Genomic DNA, 26,170 nt, shown 5'->3' with positions numbered 1-26,170 from the left:
GGAGGCACACTGCAGAAAGGGTCAGCAGCCATTATGAATCATAGAAACAAAGCAAAACCGGCAAGACCGAGTGGCTCTGGGTTTGGGGTTCGCTGGCTCAGGGAGAATTGCCATCTTTGGTCTTGGATAGAGTGGCATTATCCCAAACAGATCCTGTGTGTAATCTGGGGGTTCTCCTGGACTCACGACTCCTGCTCAAAGAGCAGGTGGCGGTTGTGGCCAGGAGGGCCTTTGTGCGGGTTATGCACCAGTTACGCCCTAGACCAACAATCCCTACTCACAGTCACTCATGCCCTAGCCACTTCCTGTCTTGACTACTGCAATGCGCTCTACATGGGGCTACCCTTAAAAAAGCTCCAGTTCGTGCAAAATGCAGCATGGTTTTGTACAGACCTGCTGTGCACATGTATCATCTCTCCTGTGGGAGCTGCATTGGCTGCCGATTTGCTTCTGGGTTTAATTTAAGGTGCTGGTTGTCATCTTTAAAGCCCTTCATGGCTTGGGACCAGGTTATCTGAGGAACTGTCTCTTGCTGGTCAAATCTACCTGACCCATCAGACAGGGGAGGCAGGGAATGTTGCGAGTCCCATCTCCTAGGGCCATGATGGCAAACCTATGGCACGCATGCCAGAGGTGGCACGCAGAGCTCTCTATGTGGGCATGTGTGCCGTCGCGAGCTGCTCTTCTGGTCTCTGGCACGCACATGCGCGTGGACAGCTGGTCTTCGGGGGCACCGGAGCACCGGAAAACGACCTAAGGAACGGCCAAGGAACAGGCATGCGTGCACCAGCCAGATGTTCTTCGGGTTTCTGGTGCTTTGGCGTGCTCAAAGACAGCTGGCCAGCACGCGCATGCACACCAGCCAGCTGGTCTGCGCATGCACGCACATTCCGGTTTGGGCACTCGGTGCCGAAAAGCTTCGCCATCACTGCCCTAGGGAGGTACACCTGGTGGGACCCAGAAGAAGGGCCTTCTCCATGGTGGCTCCCTTTCTCTGGAACACCATTCTCCCAGAGATTAGAATGGCCCCCACTCTAACGCTCTTCCGGAAGGCGCTGAAGACCTGGTTCTGCCAGCGGGCCTAGGGAACCCAGAGCGGGATGGAGCCCATTAAATGGCTTGTGTTATTTGCTGTTCCCAGGGTGAAGGGTGGGGGGAGGTGATTTTATTATATTATATTAGTTTTATTGTTATAAATGAGGTTTTATATTCTGTAAAATGCCTTGAGTCGCCGTGTGCGAATAGGCGGCAATATACATTCAATAAATAATAATACTAAAACTGTGAGAGAAACATCCTAGTTGTTCAGTATTTTGTCATGCTCGTCTGAGGAAGTTTTAAGACAATGGCCTGCCAGATGCTGAACATGTTGGCTGAGGGTTTATTTATTTATTATTTATTTATTTATTTATATTTCATAGTTCTAACCACCCATCTCCTTTAAAGATTTTCCCAACCTGGACAATCGATAGTTAGTACTGAGCTACAGGATGTCTCCCTCTTCCCCTCCGAGTATTAATCATGATTTAGCATTATGACTTCATTATCACTGAAACTAGCAATTAGACACGAACAAAAATTGGATTTGCTCATTTACAAATCCTAATTAAGAAAGAGATTGGTTAGGATCAGAAAAGACAGGACACAAATGACAGAAGCCCTACAGAAGAATGCGTAGGAGGAAAAATAATTGTGAATTATCCTCTTCTCGTACCTTCTTCAAACAGCATTTAGCATAACCTGTCCCAATCTTAAGACTCCATGTGTGATTGTAATGCAACTGTCATTATCTTGATTATGTTAGGGACTTTGATAGATGCTAATCATAATTAGCAGCGACACAGGTATAATACCATCCATAAAGGAAATTTGCAAATTCAGGGGGAAAGGAATGGGACAGGAACTCACTCATAACCTGGGCTCACAAATTATGCTAAACCATAATTATTTTTAGATGCAAAAGCCTGGTTTTCCTAACACTAGGGTGCAAGTATTATAAGCGGGAGTGGCTGGGCTCAAACATTTTATTAAGCTAAAATCTAAGAAACAAAATTATCATTTAGTGAAAGGCGTACGCCTAGCGTATAATCTCCCCTGGATCACCCACTGCCTAAAACACATTTTCCCTTCTCAATTGGTTTGCATCTGCACTTACCTGCTGGTGCTGCCGGGCTCCATCTGTGATCGACTTGACAACTACCTCAATTAATTGTTTGCACATCATCTGTCAGGAAACAAAAGACTGGCAATTAATAGGTTTGAACCATATTTGGAAATCTACTCTGCAAATAGACAACAAAAACTCCCTTAAAAATACCCACATACAGTTCAATTGATAAAGAGATGTCGATCAGACAAAAGGAAGAAGGTAATTAGTAGAACTCGCTGTCACAACATGAGGTGGAAGGGGATTTTAAAAGCGGATTAGGCAAATTTGTAGCAGAAGCGATCAATATTATTAAGTGGGATGGCACCTACATCCCCTACGTTCAGAGATATTGCCTCTGAATACTAATTCCAAATACCATTTCTGAGCAGACAACCATTGGAGAAGACTGTTTCCTTCATGTACTATTTATATCCTGTGAGAAACAGGATGCTGCATTAAAAAGTTATTCTTCTCTGGTTCTATTGACATCACAGGCATTGTCCAGTACCTGCTTCTGATACTTTTGCCACAACGTCCATGTGCCACTATGTGCCACAATGCCAGAAGAAGGAACCCTGCAAGTAAAATCAGCCCCATCGTAGATTAGTCCAGAGGTGCACAACTATGGTAAATTTACAACTTATGGACTCCAATTCCCAGAATTCCTGAGCTGGCCATGCAGGCTCAGGAATTCTGGGAGTTGAAGTCCTCAGGTCATAAAGTTGCCACAGTTACCCACCGCTGAATAATTGATAAATGTCCTGTATGGGCTCCCTTGAAATGTGTTAGCTACAGTTCTCAAAATTTTCAGCCAATGTGGGAATTTGGGGTGGGTGGGTGTTGAAGCCCCAATACACTTCAAAGTTACCATCCTAGAGAAGATTAATTGAGATATGGAAGACTACTCTTTGGTCAAAACAAAACAAAAAACGCCTTTCCTTTGAGGGAGGATACTTTCCTCACATGCATCTGATGGGCAACAAATAAACATGCATTTACCAAGGTCAATACAGGTAGTTCTCATTTAACAATTGTTTGAAATTATAATAACAATAGATAAAGTAACTTTTATGGCCAGTCCTCACACTTACAACTGTTGCAGCATTGATCACGGTCAGGTGATCAAGATTTGGATGTGTTGTGACCCAGGCCCAAGTAAGTAGCAGGAAAATCAATCAGTGAAAAAACAAACAAACTTTATTCGAACAGCTGAGAATTACTTCATTCCCAGTGTCGTTCAATTAAATTAAAGCAAATTCCTCCCAACACAAATTCCTCAGTCCTATCGCCAACCTGGTCCAATTAGGCAAACTGCCAAAGGCCTTTCTTGGCAAACGTTCAGAAGTCACAGATACAAAAATAAATACAAGACGTAGACGAAGAAGAAGATGAAGCTACCAATGTTGTTTTATGGCAGAGCCCAAACGCCGTTGCTGGTCTGTTTTAAGCCTTAGGGGAGGGGCCAATCATCTCTTGGCCCTACTCCCGAGTTGTCCTCTTTGCTTGAGCTGCTTTTGCTTTCTGGCAGCTCTTCTCATGCGTGCTTTAGGAACAGGTTCCTCCTGTTCCTCTGTCTCACTCCTATCAGTCTCTGGAGGCTCTGGAGTCAGCACCTCACTCCCCGATGGCCCTGGCCCCATCTCTGCCTCTGATGCAGAGCCCTCATCCGGGCCTTCCCCAGCTTCCAGGACTGGCCCATGTTCTTTCTCAGCCTCATTGCTATCTGACTCCGCTGCCAGCTCCACAGGCTGCTGGTGGACCACAACAGAATGCTTCACAATCAGAAGGTATTTATAAACATAGTGGCAACTCACAGTTACATGATGACTAACTACATGCTTCACAGTTGGCTTCTGACAAGGGAGAAGACGGCAATAAAACTGCAAATCATGGTGATACGATGTCTTGCTTAATGACTGCGGGTGATTTGCTTAACAACTGAAATGGAAATGAGGTTCTTTTCCCACCGCAATCACACTGATGTCTCTCTTAACAAACACGTCACTTCGTGATGAAGTTGCCAAACTTGATTGTGGTTATTAAGTGAAGACAACCTATAATATCCTGTTTCCCCTAAAATAAGACACCCCCTAATAATAACCCCAATCAGGCTTTTGAGCGCATGTGCTAAAATAAGCCCCCTCCCCCAAATAAGCTCTCCCCGAAAATATTTAAACGCACGGGCAGCCAGTCCCCGCCATTTCCTCTGGTTAGGGTTAGGGAGACAGAGCTGGAAATCAGATAAGATGGCAAGAGGATCTTGCTCCACACACCCCAAAATAATAAGACATCCCTGAAAATAAGGCCAAGCACTTACAGTATTTCGGGGGTTCAAAAAAATATAAGACAGGGTCTTATTTTCGGGGAAACACAGTAGTGATGTGGAAAATGGGAAAGTGAGGCATTTCACCTACCGGATGGCGTTCAAACAAGTCAAGAAACATGGCTCCCGTCAGCGGGCTCTTGCGTTTGGTCAGAAACAAGTTCAAAGCCTCCTTGTACACGGCAGTCACCCGTTGCAGATCCACACTGCCAAGATCAATACGCTAGAAAGGTAAAAAAAGGCGAAGGATGAAATATTTTGCAAATCAACTATCTTTACCGCAATTCAATAGTTCCTAAGAATAGCTCTTGCGCAAGATGTGACACAAAGGCAGGAAATAAAATTATGATTTACAGGTAGGCTTGCCTGTAAATGTGCGAAAATAGGGAATGCATATCGAAGTCACAGGTTTCAAAAAATTGTTAGAAAGAAGCAGACTGGATCTCACGTGGGTCTGAGGGGGAAAATATATGCCGCGGCTTTAATGAATCATCTCATTGAATTAATAAGGCTTTTAAATCAATGGCACCTTTTGGAGGTTTGCACAGAAGCCTGAAATCAATGATTTGATAAATAACACCAAAGTGCCAAGCACGTGCAAAACCCAAAACACTTCCAAATAATTTTTTAACGCCTGCACAGCTCTACTCCAGACATGCATATAAAAACACGCACGGATACATATGGGTAGCTCCCAAGTTAAAAGCAGCAATTGGTAAGCCGTGCAGTCATAAAGCATGACTTCACGGCTTAGCAACAGGACCAACCGCTGTCATTAACTGAACTGCAGCAGTTTGCAAAAAAAACAAAAACAAAAGCAATCTGTCAATCAAGTAAGTAGCTGCTGTCCGATGAGGATGGGTTGTGCAGCAGAGTGCTAGTGACTAAGGCAGCACAAGTGCAGCAAAGCTTGAGGTGACTGATACTAGGTGGAAGTAAATGCAACAAACCGGTGCAGAACAAGGGCCGTGAGGCATGGGGTAGTTGCTGCTTGGTGGGGTTAAGGAGTGAGTGGGTGCACAGGGGTGGAGGACAGGTGTGAGGAGACTCAGGGAAGGTGCTTGGGGGTCTGTGCAAGGGGTGGGGGAGGGATGCTCGGGAAAGGTGCTTGGAGGAACACAAATAGAGGGGAGGAGGTGCAGCAACACGTGGGGAGAGGGCACAGGAGTGCACAAGGGTGGTGCAACAAGGCTCAGGGAAGATGTGCTGGAGTGCACAAGTGGCCAACGCAATGCAAGTACGGAGGAGCTGGGGGAGGGTGTGGAGTGGAGGAGACCTGCAACCTTCCCTGCTGGCTTCCCCATTGACTTTCTGGGGAAGCCAGAAGGAAAGGTCACAAATGGCGAACTGTGTGATCGCTGGGTGAATTTATATAGTTAAGCTGCCAGCCACCCAGATCACAATCGTGTGGCTGCGGGGATGCTGAGACACATTGACAAAACCTGGGGAATACCTGTAAAATTACCTCTATCTTCTTGTTTATTTAAAGTACTTTATGCTCTAGCGTTTTGCCTATAGTGTCATCTGAAAAGCTTGCTACAGAAGCAGCAAACTAGCAGCTAGCAACAGATTTGAAATGCATTAAGAGCTTAAAAAATAATAATGATATTATTCAGCAAGCAAGGGAGAAAATGCCATCCCTCTGATAGTTCAGTGTCAGACTCCTCACAAATCCAGCCAAGATACAGCTGTGATTGGAAATTTCTGCTGGTGCATTTCCTTATTAGGTTCCGATTTTTGAAGAGCATCAGGATGCAGGAGGCATTTTTCAGTGACAGCTCCAAAATACCTATATTGGCAGAACAGAGCTGAGTTTATCATCCCAAGAGTGGTAAATGGGACAACCCCTTACCTGTCCAGGTGATCCTTCACCTTCCTCTGGATTTTTCTTTTTCTTTTTTGTCTGTGCATCTTCTGAAGCCATTTCATCAGCTGGTGCGTTTCCCCTCAATACTCGGAAAAGGTACAACGATCCACTAAAAACAGAATGAAGAAACAGCCAAAGAAAAGCGCTGTTAAATATACAACACTTCGCAGCAAAAAAAAAAGGGGGTATGGATTTACATATACGCAGGAGCCTAATCTCTGCATTTGCAGCATAATAAGAGCCGTGGTGGAATAGTGGTTAGAATGCAGTACTGCAGGTTACTTCTGCTGACTGCCTGCAATTTGGCTGTTCGAATCTCACCAGGCTCAAGGTTGACTCAGCCTTCCATCCTTCCGAAGTGGGTAAAATGAAGACTCAGATTGTTGGGGGCAATATGCTGACTCTGTAAACCACTTAGAGAGGGCTTGTAAAGCACTGGGAAGCAATATATAAGTCTAAGTGCTATTGCTAAGTGCTATAACATTAGGTCCCTGGAGTGGCTCACAGAGAACTTTCGTAAAATTAAAAGGAAGCCCAATTAATAAAGCAAGCAAAGGGCTAATCAAGAGAATTCTACACTGAGAATGCAAGTTTAGTATTTATAATGTAAAGCACAGGCAAACATTTATTTTTAGTCAGCAATGAGGAAAGTGCAATGTGAGCCTTCAGGGAAAGGTTATTCAATAGGAAAAGGAGCCTCCTTTTAATCACCTCCAGATTTAGATAACGATCCAAAGAAAGGTCTCTGATGAAATGTTCAATGCAAGGACTAAATGTTGTTCATTTAGTCCTTTAAGAGTCAGTGACTTTGGATAATGAGATTAGGGCAGGCATGAGACTAGACTAGACTAGACTAGACTAGACTAGACTAGACTAGACTAGACTAGACTAGACTAGACTAGACTAGAATAGAATAGAATAGAATAGAATAGAATAGAATAGAATAGAATAGAATGATAGATAACTTTATTGTCATTGTACGTGTATTCACATTATACCCATACAACGAAATTCACTTAACACCCAAAGACCAGGTCCAACACACATAACAATCCCCAAACACACTCCCACCCACCACAATTCTCCACCCCTAAACCGCCCAAACATCCACACAACAGACCAAGTAATGCTGTCCAACAGCTCACTGATTGTGGCCCTTTAGTTCATTGTTGAGTGCAATTATAGCTCTGGGATAAAAACTATTCATAGAATGGAATGGAATGGAATGGAATGGAATGGAATGGAATGGAATGGAATGGAATAGAATAGAATAGAATAGAATAGAATAGAATAGAATAGAATAGAATAGAATAGAATAGAATAGAATAGAATAGAATAGAATAGAATAGAATAACAGAGTTGGAAGGCACCTTGGACGTCTTCTAGTCCAACCTCCTGCCTAGGCAGGAAACCCTACACCACTTCAGACAAATGATTATCCAATCTCTTCTTATAAACTTCCAGTGTTGGAGTATTCACAACTTCTGGAGGCAAGTTGTTCCACTGATTAATTGTTCTAACTGTCAGGGAATTTCTCCTTAGTTCCAGGTTGCTTCTCTCCTTGATTAGTTCCCACCCATTGCTTCTTGTCCTGCTCTCAGGTGCTTTGGAGAATAGCTTGACCCTCTCTTCTTTGTGGCAGCCCCTGAGATATCGGAACATAGATAACTGATAATTAAGGATTGGCCACTTCCTTTCCTATTATTTAAAGGAAAAAACAGATATCTTGTTTTTCTTAACTGCAATCACAAAGGTTCAGGCTCTGGGTTCTAAGATAAGAATATAGACATCTTTCAGTACAGATAGTCCTTGACTTATGACCACAATTCATCCAAAATTGATGTTGCTAAGTGAAACATTTGTTAAATTAATTTTGCCCCATTTTACAACCTTTCTTTTGCCACAGCTGTTAAATGAATCACTACACTACAATTTGCTAGCCAGTTAACTAAGGTATGTAGGAAGCACATCGCAATAGTAATGCCTAAGCAGGGGGCTGGACTAGAAGACCTCCAAGGTCTCTTCCAACTTTGTTATACTATTCTATTCTAGTTGTTAAATTAGTAATCCGGTTGTTAAACTAATCTGGCTTCCCCACTGACTTTTGCTTGTCAGAAGGTCACAAAAATGGATCACATGACCCCGGGACTCTGCAACTGTCATAATTATGAACCAGCTGCAAAGTATCCTAAGTCATATTTTTTCAGTGCCGTTGCAACTTTGAACGGTCATTAAATGGACTATTGTAAGACGAGGACTCCTTGTACTCAAGCAGAACTTAAAAAGGCATTTCATGCATGCATGCTCTGGGCAGAGAACTTACCTGAAGTAATAGAGGGCTACTGAAGAGTCATTCTGCTTGCAGCTTCTCTTCACCAAACTTTCTAGCAAGGTGTGCAGTTCCTCCTGGATAGAGGACACATTTTTGCAGTATTGCTTGGATCTACACAAGCTGTTCCTAAAAACCAAAAAAAGAACATTCCACAAACAATGTTAACTATCACAGAGAAATCCCACAGTTGTGCTTAGCCTTTCTATCACACTGGCTCTAAGCAAGTCATAAATAAAATCCATGTACCTGGTACAATAACATACAGATAAAAAGCCAGGGAGGAAGTGGGAAGAAGGTACAGTAAAGTAATGGTTCTAAGCCAGATGTCCACAATTGGGAGGCCCTAAAGCTACAAGTCATCCACTAAAACAGGGGTGTCGAACAGGGTTGTGTTTGACCTTGTAAGGCCGGGTGGTGGTGGGGGGCATGGTCATGGTGGGTGTGGCCATGGTAGGCGTTTTTGGTTGGCAGAGAGCTGCTGAAGACCAGGGAGGCTGAAAATGGGAGGTGCGGGGCGGCCTCACAGGGCCTCCGTGCAGCCCGTTTATGGTACAGCAGAGTGCTGCTGAAGGTATATCAGGCCATGGCCCGGGGGTTAGGTGCAGGTCAAGATAATTAAAAACACCCCAAGTCAGCACAGGTAACTTGGCATGTGTATAGTTCTCTCTCTCTCTCTCTCTCTCTCTCTCTCTCTCTCTCTCTCTCTCACTCTCTCTCTCTCTCTCTTCTTTCTCCACCCCCCCTCAGACACACACACACACACACACACACACACACACACACACACACACACAAATGCTTCTCTGAAACTCACGTGAAAATATCAGCAGTCTTCCGGAGATAATCTTGTTCTTGCTTGTTGGAGTCTGAGCTCATACTGTGCTCAATCACAGAAAGGAGAGGGTCAATGACACTGAAAACAAGAGGATTCCCTGCCTGCTTCATCAGAAATAATTCAACCAAATCCAGGACCTGAATGAAAAATAAACAGAGATGCGTATCACATTAACAGCAACCCCACCACTACAGGAAAAAGAAAAAAATCTGGAAAGAGTTATGCAGACGAAATCCATGGTTGAACTCCTTTGCTGATTAACATCTAATCCATGGGAGACATTTATGAAATTCAAAAAACAAAAAACAAAACACAAGCATACAATTCAGTGATTTTCAAATAGTTTAACAAAAAAAACCCCCTGCCACACTACTCTTTTGGTTGTTAGCCAAAAAAAGAATTGCTAATTAACGATCCCTCTAAAGTTTTATAGTAATACTTGGAAATCATAATTAAAATAGCCCAACTGACAGCTAAGAAGTGAAAATGAGAGTTTTGTTTTCTTTGGCTCTAAAACAGATAAAGTTGGATAGTGCGCTAGAGAAGTAAAAAAAAAAAACAACAACCCATGATTGAAAGGTTAAACAGAAAGGAAATTATCAAAGAAGGTCATAAAGGATAAGGACATTTCAGTGACAGCCTCACCAAAACTGAAGTGTTAAAGCAATTATCTTCATAATGGCAACATACAGCCCCAAAAACCTGGAGACTAAAACTGAGAGTAAGAAGATAGGATCTCTTTCAAATAAAGAGATTTGGAAAACAGTAACTTCTTCTACCAAGAAGAACCAATCAATCAGATATGGACCAAATAAAATGGCTATTCCTGTGAGCAGCAACTCACACAATTTGGGTACATAAGAGAAATGTGCAGTAGAACAAATTATTATATTAGACAAGGTTTAAAGAAGTAAAAGGGAAGACAATGAAAAAAATGAGTCGATTTCAGAAGAATCTATCTGTATTCTTTCAGAAGAATAGAATAGAATAGAATTCTTTATTGGCCAAGTGATTGGACACACAAGGAATTTGTCTTAGGAGTATATGCTCTCAGTGTATATAAGAAAAATAAAATACATTCATCAAGAATAAAAAGGTACAACACTTAGTCATAGTCAAGGTTACTAATAAGCTATCAAATCGTACTAGGAAACAAATAAAAACAATATAAATTGAAAGATACAAGAAACATGGTTATAGTAATAAGTGGAAAGAGTTAGATATTAGTAAGGAAGAGAAGAAGAAGAATAATACAGTCTTAGTAAATTATTTGACAATGTTGTGGGAATTAATTGTTAAGCAGAGTGATGGCATTCGGGAAAAAAATGTCCTTGTGTCTAGTTGTTCTGGTGTGCAGTGCTCTATAGCACTATAGTCTTTTTGAGGGTAAGAGTTGAAACAATTTATGTCCAGGATGTGAGGGGTCTGTAGATATTTTCACAGCCCTCTTTTTGACTTATGCAGTTTACAGGTCCTCAAGGGAAGGCAGGTTGGTAGTAATTGCTTTTTCTGCAGTTCTAATTATCCATTGAAGTCTGTGTCTGTTTTGTTTGGTTACAGAGCCAAACTAGACAATTATGCAGGTGCAATATGAATATGAATATGAATATGAATATGAATATGAATATGAATATAAGGCATTATAGGTAGTTCTCGACCTACAGCATTTCATTTAGTGACCATTCAAAGTTACAATGGCATTGAAAAACCTTTATGACTTTTTTTTCACACTTATAACCATTGCCTCATCACCATGGTCATGTGATCAAAATTTGGATGCTCAGCAACTGATTCATATTTATGACGGTTGCAGTGTCCTGTGACCAACTTTTGCAATCTTCTTACAAGCAAATCAATGGGGAAGCTGTGTTCGGTGTATAAGACACACCAACGTTTCCACGCTCTTTTAGGGGGAGAAAAAGGTGCGTCTTATACTCCGAAAAGTACAGTAATTACCAAAGTTTCTTACATGGCAGAAACTGACAGCATAGTATCCTAAATATTTCTAGATAGCTATTGTGGAACAATTCTTTTTAAAAAAATCCAGTGACTGAAATTGCACAATGAAGAATGCTTAAGCTAGGGCAAAATTTCAATCCTCATGTAAGATTGCACAAGATCTCAAGTACAAGATAACAAAAAAAAAAAAAAAAACCACCCCTTTTTGGCCATTGAATATTTTCACATTTGTATTTGGGGGTGTGGTATGCCACGCAAGAGATTTTACAAGAATGGCTGACAGCTGAAAATTATTGCTGATCTTAGTCATAGGCCATAAACTCAAAAAAACCCTGGATTCTTACCTTGATTTTGAAGTCCCGGCGCAAGATTTTCTCCTTGCGCAACTTTTCCTTCTCATCTTTCTTGGCTTGGATGCGCTTCTTCTGCTCAGTAAAGAGAGATGAAAGCTTCTCATCGAGGGACATCATAGTCTCATCATCCACATCCTCATCACTGTCATCTCCTTCCTTGGATGTAAAAAAAATAAAATAAAAATAGGACAACAAAGCAAAATTTCATAGGCCAATTAGGCCACCCCAGCAATAGATTATGAAACTTAATAGTCCAACATGTCACAAGAACATCAAGTGGGAGAAAGACACCAACAGCAATACCAACAGCAAACTTATCCCATATACTCAAACTCAACTCAAAAAGATGATTAGGGGACTGGAGGCTAAAACATATGAAGAACGGTTGCAGGAACTGGGTATGTCTAGTTTGATGAAAAGAAGGACTAGGGGAGACATGATAGCAGTGTTCCAATATCTTAGGGATTGCCACAAAGAAGAGGGAGTCAAGCTGTTCTCCAAAGCACCAGAGGGTAGGACAAGAAGCAATGGGTGGAAACTAATCAAGGAGAGAAGCAACTTAGAACTAAGGAGAAATTTCCTGACAGTTAGAACAATTAATTAGTAGAACAACTTGCCTCCAGAAGTTGTGAATGCTCCAACACTGGAAGATTTTAAGAAAATGTTGGATAACCATTTGAAGTGGTGTAGGGTTTCCTGCCTGGGCAGGGAGTTGGACTAGAAGACCTCCAAGATCCCTTCCAACTCTGTTATTCTATTCTATTCTATTCTCATATAACCAATAGCAAACTCATCCTTGGAGCATTTAGTATTACCATATTCAATCACAGAAAAGCTGAGAATTTTAGGTGCCAAAATGAACCTTAAAAATTGGGCTTGGCTTATTCACAGATGAGCTTATCCGCAAGTACATAATATAATCGTTTTTAATTTATATATTACCCATTTTATATGGGTAGATAAGCCCATCCATGGATAAAAAGACCCTTGAATGCCATAAAAGTGCACATTGGCTTATCTGTGGATGGCAGTTTTTATGGTATTTTGGAAAAACATTCAAGGGTTGCCTTATTTGCGGATGGCCTTATCCACAAATATATACGGTTGCTGTCAGCATTGACATCCAGTCGGTCAAGTTGACTTATGGTATATAGGCAAAGATTATATGGTGATTAAAGGAATGGGTTTGACTGGAAAGATTCAGATTCAATTTCTCACTCAATTACAGAATTTATATGATGATTTGAGGATAGTTCCTACTTTTCAGCTCCAGCTACCCAGAGAATTATTGATGCAAGAAAAACAGAAACAAAAACCAGAAATAATTTTACCAAAGTGCACCACTTAAAAGCAAATATAATAAAAAATAAATAAATAAATAAATAAATAAATAAATACAATACAATACAATACAATACAATACAATACAATACAATACAATACAATACAATACAATACAATACAATACAATACAATACAATTACTACCAACCTGCCTTCCACTGAGGACCTGTATACTGCACGAGTCAAAAAGAGGGCTGTGAAAATATTTACAGACCCCTCACATTCTGGACATAAACTGTTTCAACTCCTACCATCAAAATGATGCTATAGAGCACTGCACACCAGAACAACTAGGCACAAGAACAGTTTTTCCCCAAACGCCATCACTCTGCTAAACAAATAATTCCCTCAACATTGTCAAACTAGTTACTAAGTCTGCATTACTATTAATCTTCTCATCATTCCTATCACCCATCTCCTCCCACTTATGACTGTATGACTGTGACCTTGTTGCTGGTATCCTTAAGATTTTCCCTATGACTGTCATTAAGTGTTGTACCTTATGATTCTTGACGAATGTATCTTCTTTTATGTACTCCGAGAGCATATGCACCAAGACAAATTCTTTGTGTGTACAATCACACTTGGCCAATAAAGAATTCTATACTATTCTATTCTATTCTAAATATGCAATCTAGTTTCATAGATTTTATCTAGCTAGTTCTGCACAATAGAACATCTATCAGCCCACTTTAATATCAAGGAGGCTGCAAGGTTTACAAGCCCTTCAAAAAATAAATATAATAGGATGGGTATTTTTTTTTTAAAAAATCTTCCCGTTGAAGACTAAAAATGACCAGCAGCCACAGAAAGAGGAGTGCCATTTGGCTGATCTTTAATGTCAGCTGGCCAAGGCTGAGATTTGACACAACAAAAATGTTTTGCCTACAAAATGCCATAAAAAAAACACGAATATCTTTCCTACAGTTGCATTATTAAACGTCCCAGAACACTTTTTTTTTTTTTTTGGTAAAACAGTCAGCAGACCTTTGTGCAGTGCAAGCAGGAAGCAGTAGCTCATCACCTCTCTAATATTGTATTACCCATTTTGGGCAACGCAGCTCAGCGTTCTTCATGCAGAATTGTGTTTCTCTCAACACAGGAGCCTCACTGTTTAACTAAAGCCTCTTCTCCAATAAGCCTTGATAGTACAGGGGTTTAGTGCACCCTGTTATTAACACAGCTGCCTGCAATTTCTGCTGGTTCGAATCTCTCCAAGGCTCAAGGTTGACTCAGCCTTCCATCCTTTCTAAGGTAGGTGAAATGAGGACCCAGTTTGTGGGGGCAATAAGCTGACTTTGTATAAATATACAAAAGTATGAAGGCTATTGCTTAACGCATTGTAAGCCGCCCTGAGTCTCCGGAGAAGGGCGGCATATAAATCAAATTTAAAAAAAAAAAAAAATACCTACCAACGCATTCTCGGCTTGTAAAACATTCCTCAGCATGGCACGGAAGTTGTCGTCGGGTTCGTCCTCACCCTCACTATTTGTCTCCAACGCCTCTTTGTCGCTCTCATCGCTTTCTTCAGAGCTGTCTTCATCAGAGCTCTCCCCACTTTCTTCATCTTGATTCTGCCAGACAATAAAATAGGTTTTTCCCCCCCACCTTTTTTAGCTGTAATTCCTAGTCCCTCTTTAGTTTCATCTTTCATACTGTAAGAGGGGGAAAGAATTGTACCGGTGGAATGAGAGGTCATACAAATCAAGATGAATAAGTGAAGGGTAGGGAAAACGAATCACTCCTAAGAACTACAATCAGGGGTGCTATTCACTTACTTTCCCTACCGGTTCGCAAATGTGAGTGCACGTGCGCCCGGCCTTCTGCACATGTGCTTTGTTGCTGTGCGTGCCTTCTGCGCATGCGCCTGGCCTCAAAAAGGTGCCTAAATAGGATGGCATAGAGCTGGGGCAGGGAGGCAAGCCCACCCGCGATTTCTGTGACCGGTTCAGGCAGATCAGTCCGAACCGGCTGAATACCATATCTGGCTACAATGATTGGACAGGATTCTGTATCTCATTAATAGCAATAGCACTTATGTACCACTTCACAGTGCTTTACAGCCCACTCTAAGTGTCTTACAGAGTCAACATATTGCCCCCAACTATCTGGATCCTCATTTTACCCACCTCGAAAGGATGGAAGGCTGAGTCAACCTTGAGCTGGTGAGACTCGAACTGCCAAACTGAGGGCAGCCGGCAGTCAGCAGAAATAGCCTGCAGTACTGCACTATAACCATGTGCCACTATACCTGTCAGGACTCTCTCAGATGACAAAGCAAAATACTCAAGAGTCTATTTCCCAAGATAAATGAAGATTCACCTATTGTAGCCAAACTATAATATAATAATAAAAGAATTCCAGAGATTGCTGGGTTATCAGTGAGAGCTCTATTTATTTTACAAGCAATATTCCAATATTCTGCCAACAGCCTGCGGAGCTGGCAGAGGAGTTGGAGAGTGAGGAGGCTGGGGAGGAACATGTGCCAGTCCTGGAGTCTCGGGAAGGCTCAGACGAGGGCTCTGCGTCAGAGGCAGAGATGAGGCCAGGGCCATCTGGGAGTTATGCGCGGACTCTGGAGCCTCCCGAGTCAGACATCAGACAGGCAGAGGAAAAGGAGGAACCTGTTCCTAGTGTGCGCATAAACAGAGCTGCCAGAAGGCAAGAACAGTTAAAACAAAAGGGACAGTTCGGGAGTAAGGCCTGGAGATGATTGGCCCCTCCTGTAAGCCTTAAAAGAGGAGCAAAGGCACGTGGGCCATTTGCAGGAAAGCAACGTTGTTAATTCTGTTCCCAATTGGCATCTCTGTTTGATTCTGGACTCCGTGTGGTTTTGCCAATTAGGTCTTTGGCAGCGTGTCAAGGGAGATAAAGGTTGGTGATTATCCCGAAGGACTTCTCCTGAAGGACTTTTTGCAACTAATTGGGACTCAGCTGTATATGAACGTAATTCACAGCTGTTGCAATAAAAGAGATTTTTGGGACTACTCCTGTGTTTTAATAAGTCAGGAAGCCTAAATCACAACACAGTTCTATTCAGGCAGGATGTAATTTCTATCTGTTCCTTGTTTTAGTCGCAGCCTATTTTAATATTGGGTTGCCGACTTTTGACCGTATGATAACTATCGTTCACAATAATAGGACTTACTGTAATTTTTTGAGACAATTTCTTTCTCTTCTTCTCTGTTTCTTCCATGACGACAACAGCATTTTCTTCATCCTGGTCTTGTTGTGGATCCAAAACCTTTTGAGAGAATTTTACTTTTATCAAATTCCAATGCATTATCTCTGAAAAGAAACAAAGCAGCTACAACACAGGTTTGTACCGAACCTGAAGCTGACATGTGTAGCCATGGTTTATTGTAGTCATTTCCTATTCGTTTTCTAAGCTTTTTCTAGGTATTCTGTAAAGGGAACTAACGCGACTTCAGGCTCGCCACATTCTAACAGTAGGAAGGGGTGGTTTATTATTATTATTATTATTATTATTATTATTATTATTATTAATCATATTTCTATGCCGCCCACTCTCCAAGGACTGTGGGCGGCTTACAACAATCGACAGTATACTAAATAGCATATTGCCCCCAACAATCTGGGTCCTCATTTTACCCACCTCGGAAGGATGGAAGGCTGAGTCAACCTTGAGCCGGTGAGATTTGATCTGCTGATCTGCTGAACTAGCAGTCAGCTGAAGTAGCTGCAGTACAGCACTCTAACCACTGCGCCACCTCGGCTCTGTAGGGTTTGTAGAAATAAGGGAGGATATTATGGCTAGGTAGCATTCTTTCCCCTGGGAACTGAGAATGTGCCTGCAGATGGCTGAAGATGGAGTTTGGAGTCACTGGACAGTTGGACTATGAGTTGATTGGAGAATGTGACGGTGGGGGGGGGGGAAAGAGTTTCAAACTTTTGCTTTTTACTGGGTGTAATTCCGGGATTTGGTCAGAGCCAGAGTGACACCAAGACCTTGTGAATTTGATATGTTCCTAATAAACGGACTTTGATTGAATATGACTGCCTTGGACTATTCATTCTGGGGACTTATTCCTTGGAAGCTTGACAGTTTGCCTGTCAGGATCCTGCAGTTTTCTAGTTGCTCCTGAACATTAATAACCTTGCTCGTCAAGTGGTGAAGGCATCAGGCTAGAAACTGGGAGACTGTGACTTCTAGTCCCGCTTTAGGCATGAAAGTTGACTTTGGCCAAACACTCTCTCTCTCAGCACAATCCATATCACAGAATTTTTGTGGGGAACAGACAATAGGAGGATGTCCACCATCTTATTTATCAATAATATTAATAAATAGGATAAAAACTAAAACAAAATAATGTTAAACAACTACTGGCATGGTCAATAGGCTGCTTACTCTCCAATGTAAATGGAAGTTATTTTCAGCAATAGCAGTTCATTCATATCCAAGCATAAAGATATTTAACCATCAATTAAAGTTTCTATAATGTCTGACCATTGAAGTATTAACTGTCAGCTGTTCTTTCACAGAGCAGCAGAGGTCCCGTTCTCCAATTTTACATTCAAAACAAACCTATACAGATAGTCCTCAACTTACAACCACAATTAAGCCCCAAATTTATGTTGCTAAGTGAGAAATTTGTTAACTGGGGAAATTTGCCCCATTTTTTTCAACTTTTTTCTTGCCATTGTTGTTAAGTGAATCACTGGAGTTGTTAAATAAGTAACACGGTCGCTAAGTGAATCTGGCTTCCCCATTGACTTTGCTTGTCAGAAGGTCACAAAAGGTGATCACGTTACCCAGGACACTGCAATCATCATAAATGTGAATCAGTTGTCAAGTATCCAAATGTAAATCACGTGACTATGGGGAATGCTGCAATGGTCATAAGTGTGAAAAACGGTCATAAGTCACCTTTTTCAGTGCTGTTGTGACTTCGAAAGGTCATTAAGTGAACTGTTGTATGTCAAGGACTAGCGGTAAATACGTTTCTACTTAGATATACAAAAATGGATCAAATCACTCCGTGAGCTGCATGCCCAAATGGGGAGTTGAACCTAGGTCTGATCTGATTACAGATTAACAGAGTTGGAGGGGACCTTGCAGGTCATCTAATCCAATCCCCGCCCAAGGAGGAGACCCTACACCATTTCTGACAAATGGCAGTCCAGTCTCTACTTGAAAGCCTCCAGTGAAGAAGCTCCCACAACTTCTGAAGGCAAACTGTTCCATTGGTTGATTGTTCTCACTGTCAGAAAAATTCTCCTTATTTCTAGGTTGAATCTCTCCTTGATCAGTTTCCATCCATTATTCTTGTCTGGCCTTCAGGTGCTTTGGAAAATAGCTTGACCCCTTCCTCTCTGTGGCAGCCCCTCAAATATTGGAGCACTGCTATCATGTCTCCCCTAGTCCTTCTCTTCACTAGACTAGCCATGCCCAGTTCCTGCAACCGGTCATCGTATGTTTTAGTCTCCAGTCCCCTAATCATCCTGGTTGCTCTCCTCTGCACTTTTTCTAGAGTCTCAACATCTTTTTTATAGTGTGGTGACCAAACCTGGATGCAGTATTCTAAGTGTGGTCTCCCTAACGCTTTAGAAAGTGGCATTAGTACCTCACTTGATCTTGATTGTATCCCTCTGTTAATGCCACTAATCCAGACAGAGCATCAACCAACTCTCAAAAGACTCACGTCTAGGATGAGCTGCAGAGCACCCTTCGTCATGTGCTGGCAGACGAGCCCAAACACGTTTTTACAGACCCGTCGAATCAGCCCACTGGATTGAGCTAGGAGAGAAAGCAGAACTTCCACAATCACTTCAACCCACGCTGGCTCTCCTTCCTCATCTGAGCAAAACAAAGCAAAGAAAAACCATATCATCAGCATTAATGTCTGTAAGACCGGTCTTTCCGAATCTTATGTCCTCCAGATAATTTGGGAAAGGCTCTTGCGGATCTCCAAATCGGCAATCATCACACTGCCTGGAAATTTTAGAAGCCATCAACCCAATGCAACTGAAGGTTACGAAGTCAAGAAGACGATGATAACCAACCTGGGATGGAAACTCACCAGTTGTAGCTGCCTTTTTCTTCTTGGGCTTCTCACCAAAGGCTCTCTTGATACAATTCTGGAGATCGTTCAGAAGGTTCACGCACTCTGCTGGAGACTGTGTGAATTGCAGAACCCAAGAGGAAAGAAGAAAGCAAACTTATCAGTATTATTACATTTTTAATCTTGTTTTATTTCCCAAAAAAGTAAGGGTCACGTACTCCCTCTGTATATAAAATAAGTTAAGACTGGAATACATACAGGTAAAGGTAAAGATTCCCCTCGCACATACGTGCTAGTTATTCCCTATTCTTAGGGGCAATGCTCATCTCTGTTTCAAAGCCAAAGAGCCAGTGTTGTCCGAAGACATCTCCGTGGTCATGTGGCCGGCATGACTAAACATCAAAGGTGCACGGAACACTGTTATCTTCCCACCAAAGGTGGTCCCTATTTTTCTACTTGTATTTTTACGTGCTTTCGAACTGCTAGGTTGGCAGAAGCTGGGACAAGTAACGGGAGCTCACTCCGTTACGCACTAGGGATTCGAACCACTGAACTGCTGACCTTTCGATCAACAACCTGTGCGTCTTAGCCACTGAGCCAACGCGTCCCCTTATACATACAGGTAGTCCTCGGCTAACAACAATTTGTTCAGTAACCGTTTGACATTACAACGGTACTGAAAAAAGTGACTTAAGGCCAGTTTTCACACTTATGACTGAACAGTCGTAACTTCAAACAGTCACTAAACAAGAGATTGTAAGTCAAGGAGTACCTGTAAAAAAGATGCACCTCAAAGTTGGCCAGAAATGAATGAGAGCTTATCAATTCAACCTCTTTGTCACCACCTGAGGTTATAGAATTGCCACAGAAACCAGAAACACAGAAAATGAATCCTACAATTCCTAATCAACAAATGATTCTTCACCCTGTATTCTGTATTATAACTAAGAGTCAGGAATTTGCATGAATTCAGAACTAGGTCCAAAAACCTTCTGGCATACTTGACGTTACCTTGAAGAGGTGAATACCAACCAACAGCAGCAGGTGTTGGAAGGCAGAGGTCTTCATGCTGTGGCTTTTTTTATCTCTTTTTTTCAGGGCTTCCACGGTCTGCAACATCCTGGGACAAGGAAACATCGTGTTTGAGACCCAACAGTTATGCATTCGATTTCAATTCTGCACCACAAGCTGTCATGGAATCTCAGAACTTTTGCAATAAGGTAATGTGCAAAGATAAGGAATTACTGTACTTTTCTGAGTATAAGATGCACTTCCCCCCACTAAAGGAAGGTAGAAATGTTGGTGTGTCTTATACACCAAATACAGCCATTTTTGGCCTCCCATGACCCCATCCTGCGCATCCCATTTTCGCCAAAACCAGGCCCGTTTTTCAAAAAACTGGGATGTGCAGAGGGTTTGGGAGGCCTGCAGAGTGCTGCTGGGGACGGCAAAATCGTGCCGCTTGGGGGCTTTGGGAGGCCAAAAACCAAGGCAGCCATTTTGTTTGAGACAGGCCACAACATCCTTGCAACATCCCAAATAAATTGGGGATCCCTGCCGTGCAGGGAAACTTACTTGTCCCAAGCCTCTCGCTCTTCATCATTAAATGGAATCACCATGTTAACCTGTTCCTGGTGTGAAAGGAGGAGGTTGGCATACTGCACAACACAGTGGATCCAGGGGTTTCCACCAGCTGTCAAACCGTGGAGGTGCTTCTTCCTCATTTCTTCAGCTTCGGCTGAGTCTCCCAGGGCAGGCATTGTGTTCAAATGCTGAAGCAAACTGCAGAGGAAAAAAAAAGAAATTCAGAAATCGCTCTGCCATACAACAGACTCAAGATTGGATTTCAAGCTGACATTAACGAGTACTTCAAAATGTTCAAATCCTGCCATGTGATTTTTTTTTCTTCTGATTTAAACATTCCTGGTTCAGGAATAATGGAGAGCTAGCTTCTCCAACAGAGAATTCTATCATCTTTCCCATCCTCCATTTCTATATTTCCATGGGCCACTTTGGTCATTGCTGGATGAGCAGCAATTTATTCTTTTAAAACAGCATTTTTGTATTTCATATACCCTAACACTGGCACATATCCTCTTTCAGGGACCTCAATTTTTGCCACAGCGATTCTAAAACCCCATGCTGTCCTATTAAAAAAATTAATTCAAAGCAAACATCTTCATATATTTTTGTAACATCCGTGTCCCGCTTTTCCTCCCCGAGTTTAAAACATTGTGCGTGATTCCTCTCCATAATATCTTTGTGAAGTAAATCAGCCAGGGAGTGATTGTCCCAAAGTCACTTCATGGCTCAGTGGGGATTTTAAACCCCTTTCCAGCCCTAACACAACCCTTTAACATACTGGCTATTTTTTAATTTATCAATTATTAGATTTTTATCCCGTTCTTATTACTTTATAAGTAACTCAAGGTGGTGAATATATACAACCCTCCTTTCTCCTATCTTCCCCACAACAATTCTATGTGATGGGTTGGGCTGAGATAGAGTGACTAACCTGAAATCATCCAGCTGGTTTTCATGCCTAAGGCAGGATTAGAACTCAGGTCTCCTAGTTTCTAGGCCAGCACCTTAACCGCTACATCAAACTGACTCTCCTATTATTACTATTTTATACTAGTCTTAGGAGAGTCAGTTTGGTATAGTGGTTAAGGTGCTGGCCTAGAAACTAGGAGACCTGAGTTTTTACTATTCTATACTAGTCTTAGGGAGATGGTGGCTCAGTGGCTAAGACGCTGAGTTTGTCTATCAGAAGGTCGGCAGTTCAGCGGTTTGAATCCCTAGTGCCGCGTAATGGAGTGAGCTCCCGTTACGTGTCCCAGCTTCTGCCAACCTAGCAGTTCAAAAGCACGTAAAAAATGCAAGTAGAAAAATAGGGACCACCTTTGGTGGGAAGGTAACAGCGTTCCGTGCGCCTTCAGCGTTTACTCATGCCAGCCACATGACCACGGAGACATCTTTGGACAGCGCTCAGTCAGGAATGACTAGCATGCATGGTGGGGGAACCTTTACCTTATACTAGTCTTCCGGGTAAGCCAAGCAAGAAAGAAGCCACATTTGATACCTGAAAAATGAGTCTGCAGCTACTGTACGAGACTGTTCATTCAGAGGAACTGAAGGAGAACTTTTTGTTTCTGTTATCTTCAGAAATCGTTTCTTGGTCTTAAAAAAGGCATGAAAGAAGCAGAATCTGAAAGAATGAGAGTTTTCTCAGTCCATGGATAGAAGCTAGTCTTAATTACATTAAACAGAAACACGTCCTACCATGTGATCTGTCATGCAATGTTTAACCATGGTTGGGTGTGAATAAATAACAAGCTGGATTTACTCAACCCTCAGCCATATTTCATGGTTTGTAAACCACACACATTAAATCTAAACCAAACAGACATCCTTAGAGCATAATCCAGTCTAAAAACCTTGTCGGAATCTCTAGAAACTTGACAGGGATACAAGAATACTGGGTTTTGTTTAGAAAGCTAGTTTCATAGCTTCATTTGTTATAAGCTTAAAACCGGAACCGAAATATCCATCCTGCAAATGAGAGTTTGTAACAGAGGCTGACAAAGCAATGGCCATAGCTCCATAAGCACTCATGATGTTCCCAAAAGGTGTCCAAGCATTCCCTAAAATTAAATGATGTAAGATAATGATGATCAAACATTCACAAGATCAGTTTTCAGCATTTATACAATAGCTCTTTCAAGGTCCTGGGGATGAAATCATGATTTACAAACTTGAAAAAATGTTGGCCATTTTTAGAAAACGCATATTACTGCCCACTTTAGGTGCCTAAAACCTAAAAAGGCTGCCAAGTAGAGAAATTAAATTTTGTTTAAAACTGTTTCTCTTTTTCTTCAAAAAGAGTGTTCTAAGAGTCTTAACTAGGAGCCTGAGTGGCGCAGCAGACTAATGCTACTGTTAAAGGTAGTATTTAGCTTCCAGCTGCCTGCAATTACTGCGAGTTCAATTCTCACCAGGCTCAAGGTTGACTCAGCCTTCCATCCTTTCTAAGGTAGGTAAAATCAGGACTCGGTTTGTGGGGGCAATAAGCTGACTTTGTATAAAATATACAAAAGTATGAAGGCTATTGCTTAACGCCTTGTAAGCCGCCCTGAGTCTCCGGAGAAGGGCGGCATATAAATAAATAAATAAAAAAAAAAAACTAGGCCTATTGTGTGAGATGTTGAACCTAAGGAGTTACCGTTTTGAGTTTTTTACTTCCCCTCCTCTACACGTCCCTAGCCACTCATGTTGTTTCCTTTACCTGCAAATGTCCATGACAAGCTCATCCTCCTTGTTGACCTGAGGGTGTTCGGCAATTCCGATGAGGCGGCAGATGATCCATTTCCTTAGCCGTGTGACGCTGTGGTCAGTTACACTGATTGACCGAAAGAAAGCACCACAATGCCATTAACAGCTCTTTCATGTTATTATGTGTTTCTTTACAATCTTAATCTATTGCCTGTCCTCCAGCACCTCTCTAGGCAATTTTAACACATTAAAATAATTTGACACTGTACAAAGGACAATAAAGCCTGCAGGACAGCAATGAAGCTAACATCTATTATCTCCCTTTAGTTATACGAAAGAGTGACTATTAATAATGGGCCAGTATGATGGGACTTGGTTTTAATGAACCATTTGGGGAAAGGGGCATCTGCTACTCTCAGATGTTCATCACAGTGATTTACAATATTTTCATCAATTTACCTAATTTGCGTAATAGTATCCTTACACAACTGATGCAAGTATCCCAATTGTAAAATTAAAGTTAAATTAATGTATTTTAACTGCTCACTTAGGTTATTTCCAATGCAACTGATTTGTCCATTAGTTTGGAGGGTACTTGGAGAGAAATATAGCTCATTATATCCAGTCTACTAACTGTAAATCTGTAAATTGAGGTTTTATTACCTTATTACGGAATATCAAATGCTAAGAGGGATAAAATTCAGGCAATTGTATTGAAATTGGGGCACAATGTGATAGATAAAGCTACAGCCTTCCAAATGCTCCCTATCCTGCAATGAATATTCTCCAACCATCCCAAAGGGAAAGAGAGGCTCACCTGCTCGTTCTCTTCTCGTTCTGTCTCTTCGTAGCAAAATCCACACAGCAGTCCAGGTCTGGATTGAGAAACATGTTCTTCAGCCAGTCAATGTACTTTAGCAAAGCAGTGGGAAGAAGATGTCTCACCACTTTCCAGAAAGTGGGCACAACTGGATAACCTTGGTTGGTGAGAGTGGAGAAGGCAACCATCACTGCCAGCTGATTCTCAGGGCTGCTGCATCCCTCTAGGAATGAGTCAACGTAGGCATCCATCTCTGGGGCAAATTTAAACCTCTCAGGCAGCTGAAATACACAGATGGGTGAAGAGGGCTATGACTTAATGACTAAAGATTGTTGCATCTTCCGATATGAAGATGAATTCATTCATGAATTCATTCATTCATTTGCTTTTATGCATTTATAAGGCTGCCCAACTCAAGCAGGGTTACACACTGGGCAATATGTAACAAAAGCCTTGGTGGTGCAGTGGACTAAGTGCTGTTATGTAGCACTTAGCTGCCAGCTGCCTGCAATTAGTGCGAGTTCAAATCTCACCAGGCTCAAGGTTGACTCAGACTTCCATCCTTCCGAGGTAGGTAAATTGAGGACCCGGATTGTGGGGGCAATAAGCTGACTTTGTAGAAACACCGCTTATGGGGGAGCCAAAAGCCCTAATAAGCAGGTATATACAAAAGAATGAAGGCTATTGCTATAAGTGCATTGTAAGCCGCCCTGAGTCTTCGGAAGAGGGTGGCATATAAATTGAACTAATAATAATAAAAATAAAAAGTGACAAAATAATCCCACATCATTGAAGCACATGGTCACACACATAAATAAACAGGATAATTGAACAATTAAAAGGGGAATCCACTCAAGTGAACCTGAATGCTAACGGAAAAGGTATCCTAACAGCTTTTCTAAAAAGAAAGATGGAAGGGTTAACCACCAGAGAACCATTGTCAAAACAAGTAAAAATACGCCCTCTATATCATCTGGTCCAGTGGTGAAATCCAATTTTTTTTTACTACAGGTTCTGTGGGTGTGGCTTGGTGGGCGTGGCAGGGGAAGGATACTGCAAACTCCCCGTTCCCTCCCCACTCCTGAGGGAAGGATATTGCAAAATCTCCATTCCCACCCCACTCTGGGGCCAGCCAGAGGTGGTATTTGCCGGTTCTCCGAGCTGCTCAAAATTTCCACTACCGGTTCTCCAGAACCTGTCAGAACCTGCTGGATTTCAGCCCTGATCTGATCCCCAAATTCTTATAATCTCTGATCATGCTAGCTGACGATTATGGGAATCAGATTCCAACAAAGCTGGCTAGTAAAAGAACTCTAACCTAAAATTCCCTAAATTAAGGCAGTTCCCTTAGGTAAGATGCATTGCTCTTAGCAAAGCGCTATGTTCAATCCTCAGGTAGGCCAAAGCGGGGGACACATTAATGAAAGCTAGAAGAGCAACTGTTCGCAGACAACAGCCAGTCAGACCAGTGGTCTGGCTCAGTATAAAGCAGGGGTCTCCAACCTTGGCAACTTTAAGCCTGGCGGACTTCAACTCCCAGAATTCCCCAGCCAGCTTTGGTATAAAGGAAGCTTATCATCCGAACTGATGCCCACTGAACAAAAGGCCAGTTTTCACAAAATGAAATAACAGTTCCCACATTGATCTCTCTGCTATTTAGAATGGTTTTCTAAATAGCAATGGGAACAGGTTGTTTTTCAGTTAAGTAGTTCAGTTAGCTCCTTCATGAAAATATACTTTCTGTTTCCTAAAGACCAGCCAATTATAGAAGAGAATCCACAGTTTCAAGCCAGGAATTTCTGCAGCCAGGAACTGCAAGTAGTTGCCACTCAGGAGCAGATTTATATTTAGTTGTTGTACAAAGATCACAGGGACCTGTTCAGTGACATGATGA

At 41.9% G+C, this 26,170-nt stretch overlaps 1 protein-coding gene across 1 annotated transcript in view; it reads right to left on the bottom strand.

The window, feature by feature from the left end:
• Positions 1 to 26,170, bottom strand: part of MYBBP1A (MYB binding protein 1a) — a 95,173-nt gene that overhangs the window by 47,154 nt on the left and 21,849 nt on the right. The window contains exons 9-23 of the mRNA XM_070932069.1: positions 24,274 to 24,557; positions 23,470 to 23,583; positions 22,267 to 22,392; positions 20,760 to 20,966; positions 20,196 to 20,304; positions 19,203 to 19,299; positions 18,825 to 18,979; positions 16,310 to 16,405; positions 14,574 to 14,735; positions 11,810 to 11,974; positions 9,486 to 9,643; positions 8,663 to 8,797; positions 6,325 to 6,448; positions 4,564 to 4,695; positions 2,156 to 2,224 (exon numbers count right to left, since the gene is read on the bottom strand). Of these exons, the coding sequence (XP_070788170.1) occupies positions 2,156 to 2,224; positions 4,564 to 4,695; positions 6,325 to 6,448; positions 8,663 to 8,797; positions 9,486 to 9,643; positions 11,810 to 11,974; positions 14,574 to 14,735; positions 16,310 to 16,405; positions 18,825 to 18,979; positions 19,203 to 19,299; positions 20,196 to 20,304; positions 20,760 to 20,966; positions 22,267 to 22,392; positions 23,470 to 23,583; positions 24,274 to 24,557 (2,133 nt within the window). The remainder of the gene's footprint in view (positions 1 to 2,155; positions 2,225 to 4,563; positions 4,696 to 6,324; positions 6,449 to 8,662; positions 8,798 to 9,485; positions 9,644 to 11,809; positions 11,975 to 14,573; positions 14,736 to 16,309; positions 16,406 to 18,824; positions 18,980 to 19,202; positions 19,300 to 20,195; positions 20,305 to 20,759; positions 20,967 to 22,266; positions 22,393 to 23,469; positions 23,584 to 24,273; positions 24,558 to 26,170) is intronic.

The sequence above is a fragment of the Pituophis catenifer genome, unplaced genomic scaffold (assembly GCF_029215685.1).
Source record: "Pituophis catenifer annectens isolate HBS135680 unplaced genomic scaffold, rPitCat1.0.hap2 SCAF_1, whole genome shotgun sequence".
In the NCBI taxonomy this organism is placed as follows: domain Eukaryota; kingdom Metazoa; phylum Chordata; class Lepidosauria; order Squamata; family Colubridae; genus Pituophis; species Pituophis catenifer.
This window is presented reverse-complemented; position numbering and strand designations above follow the sequence as displayed.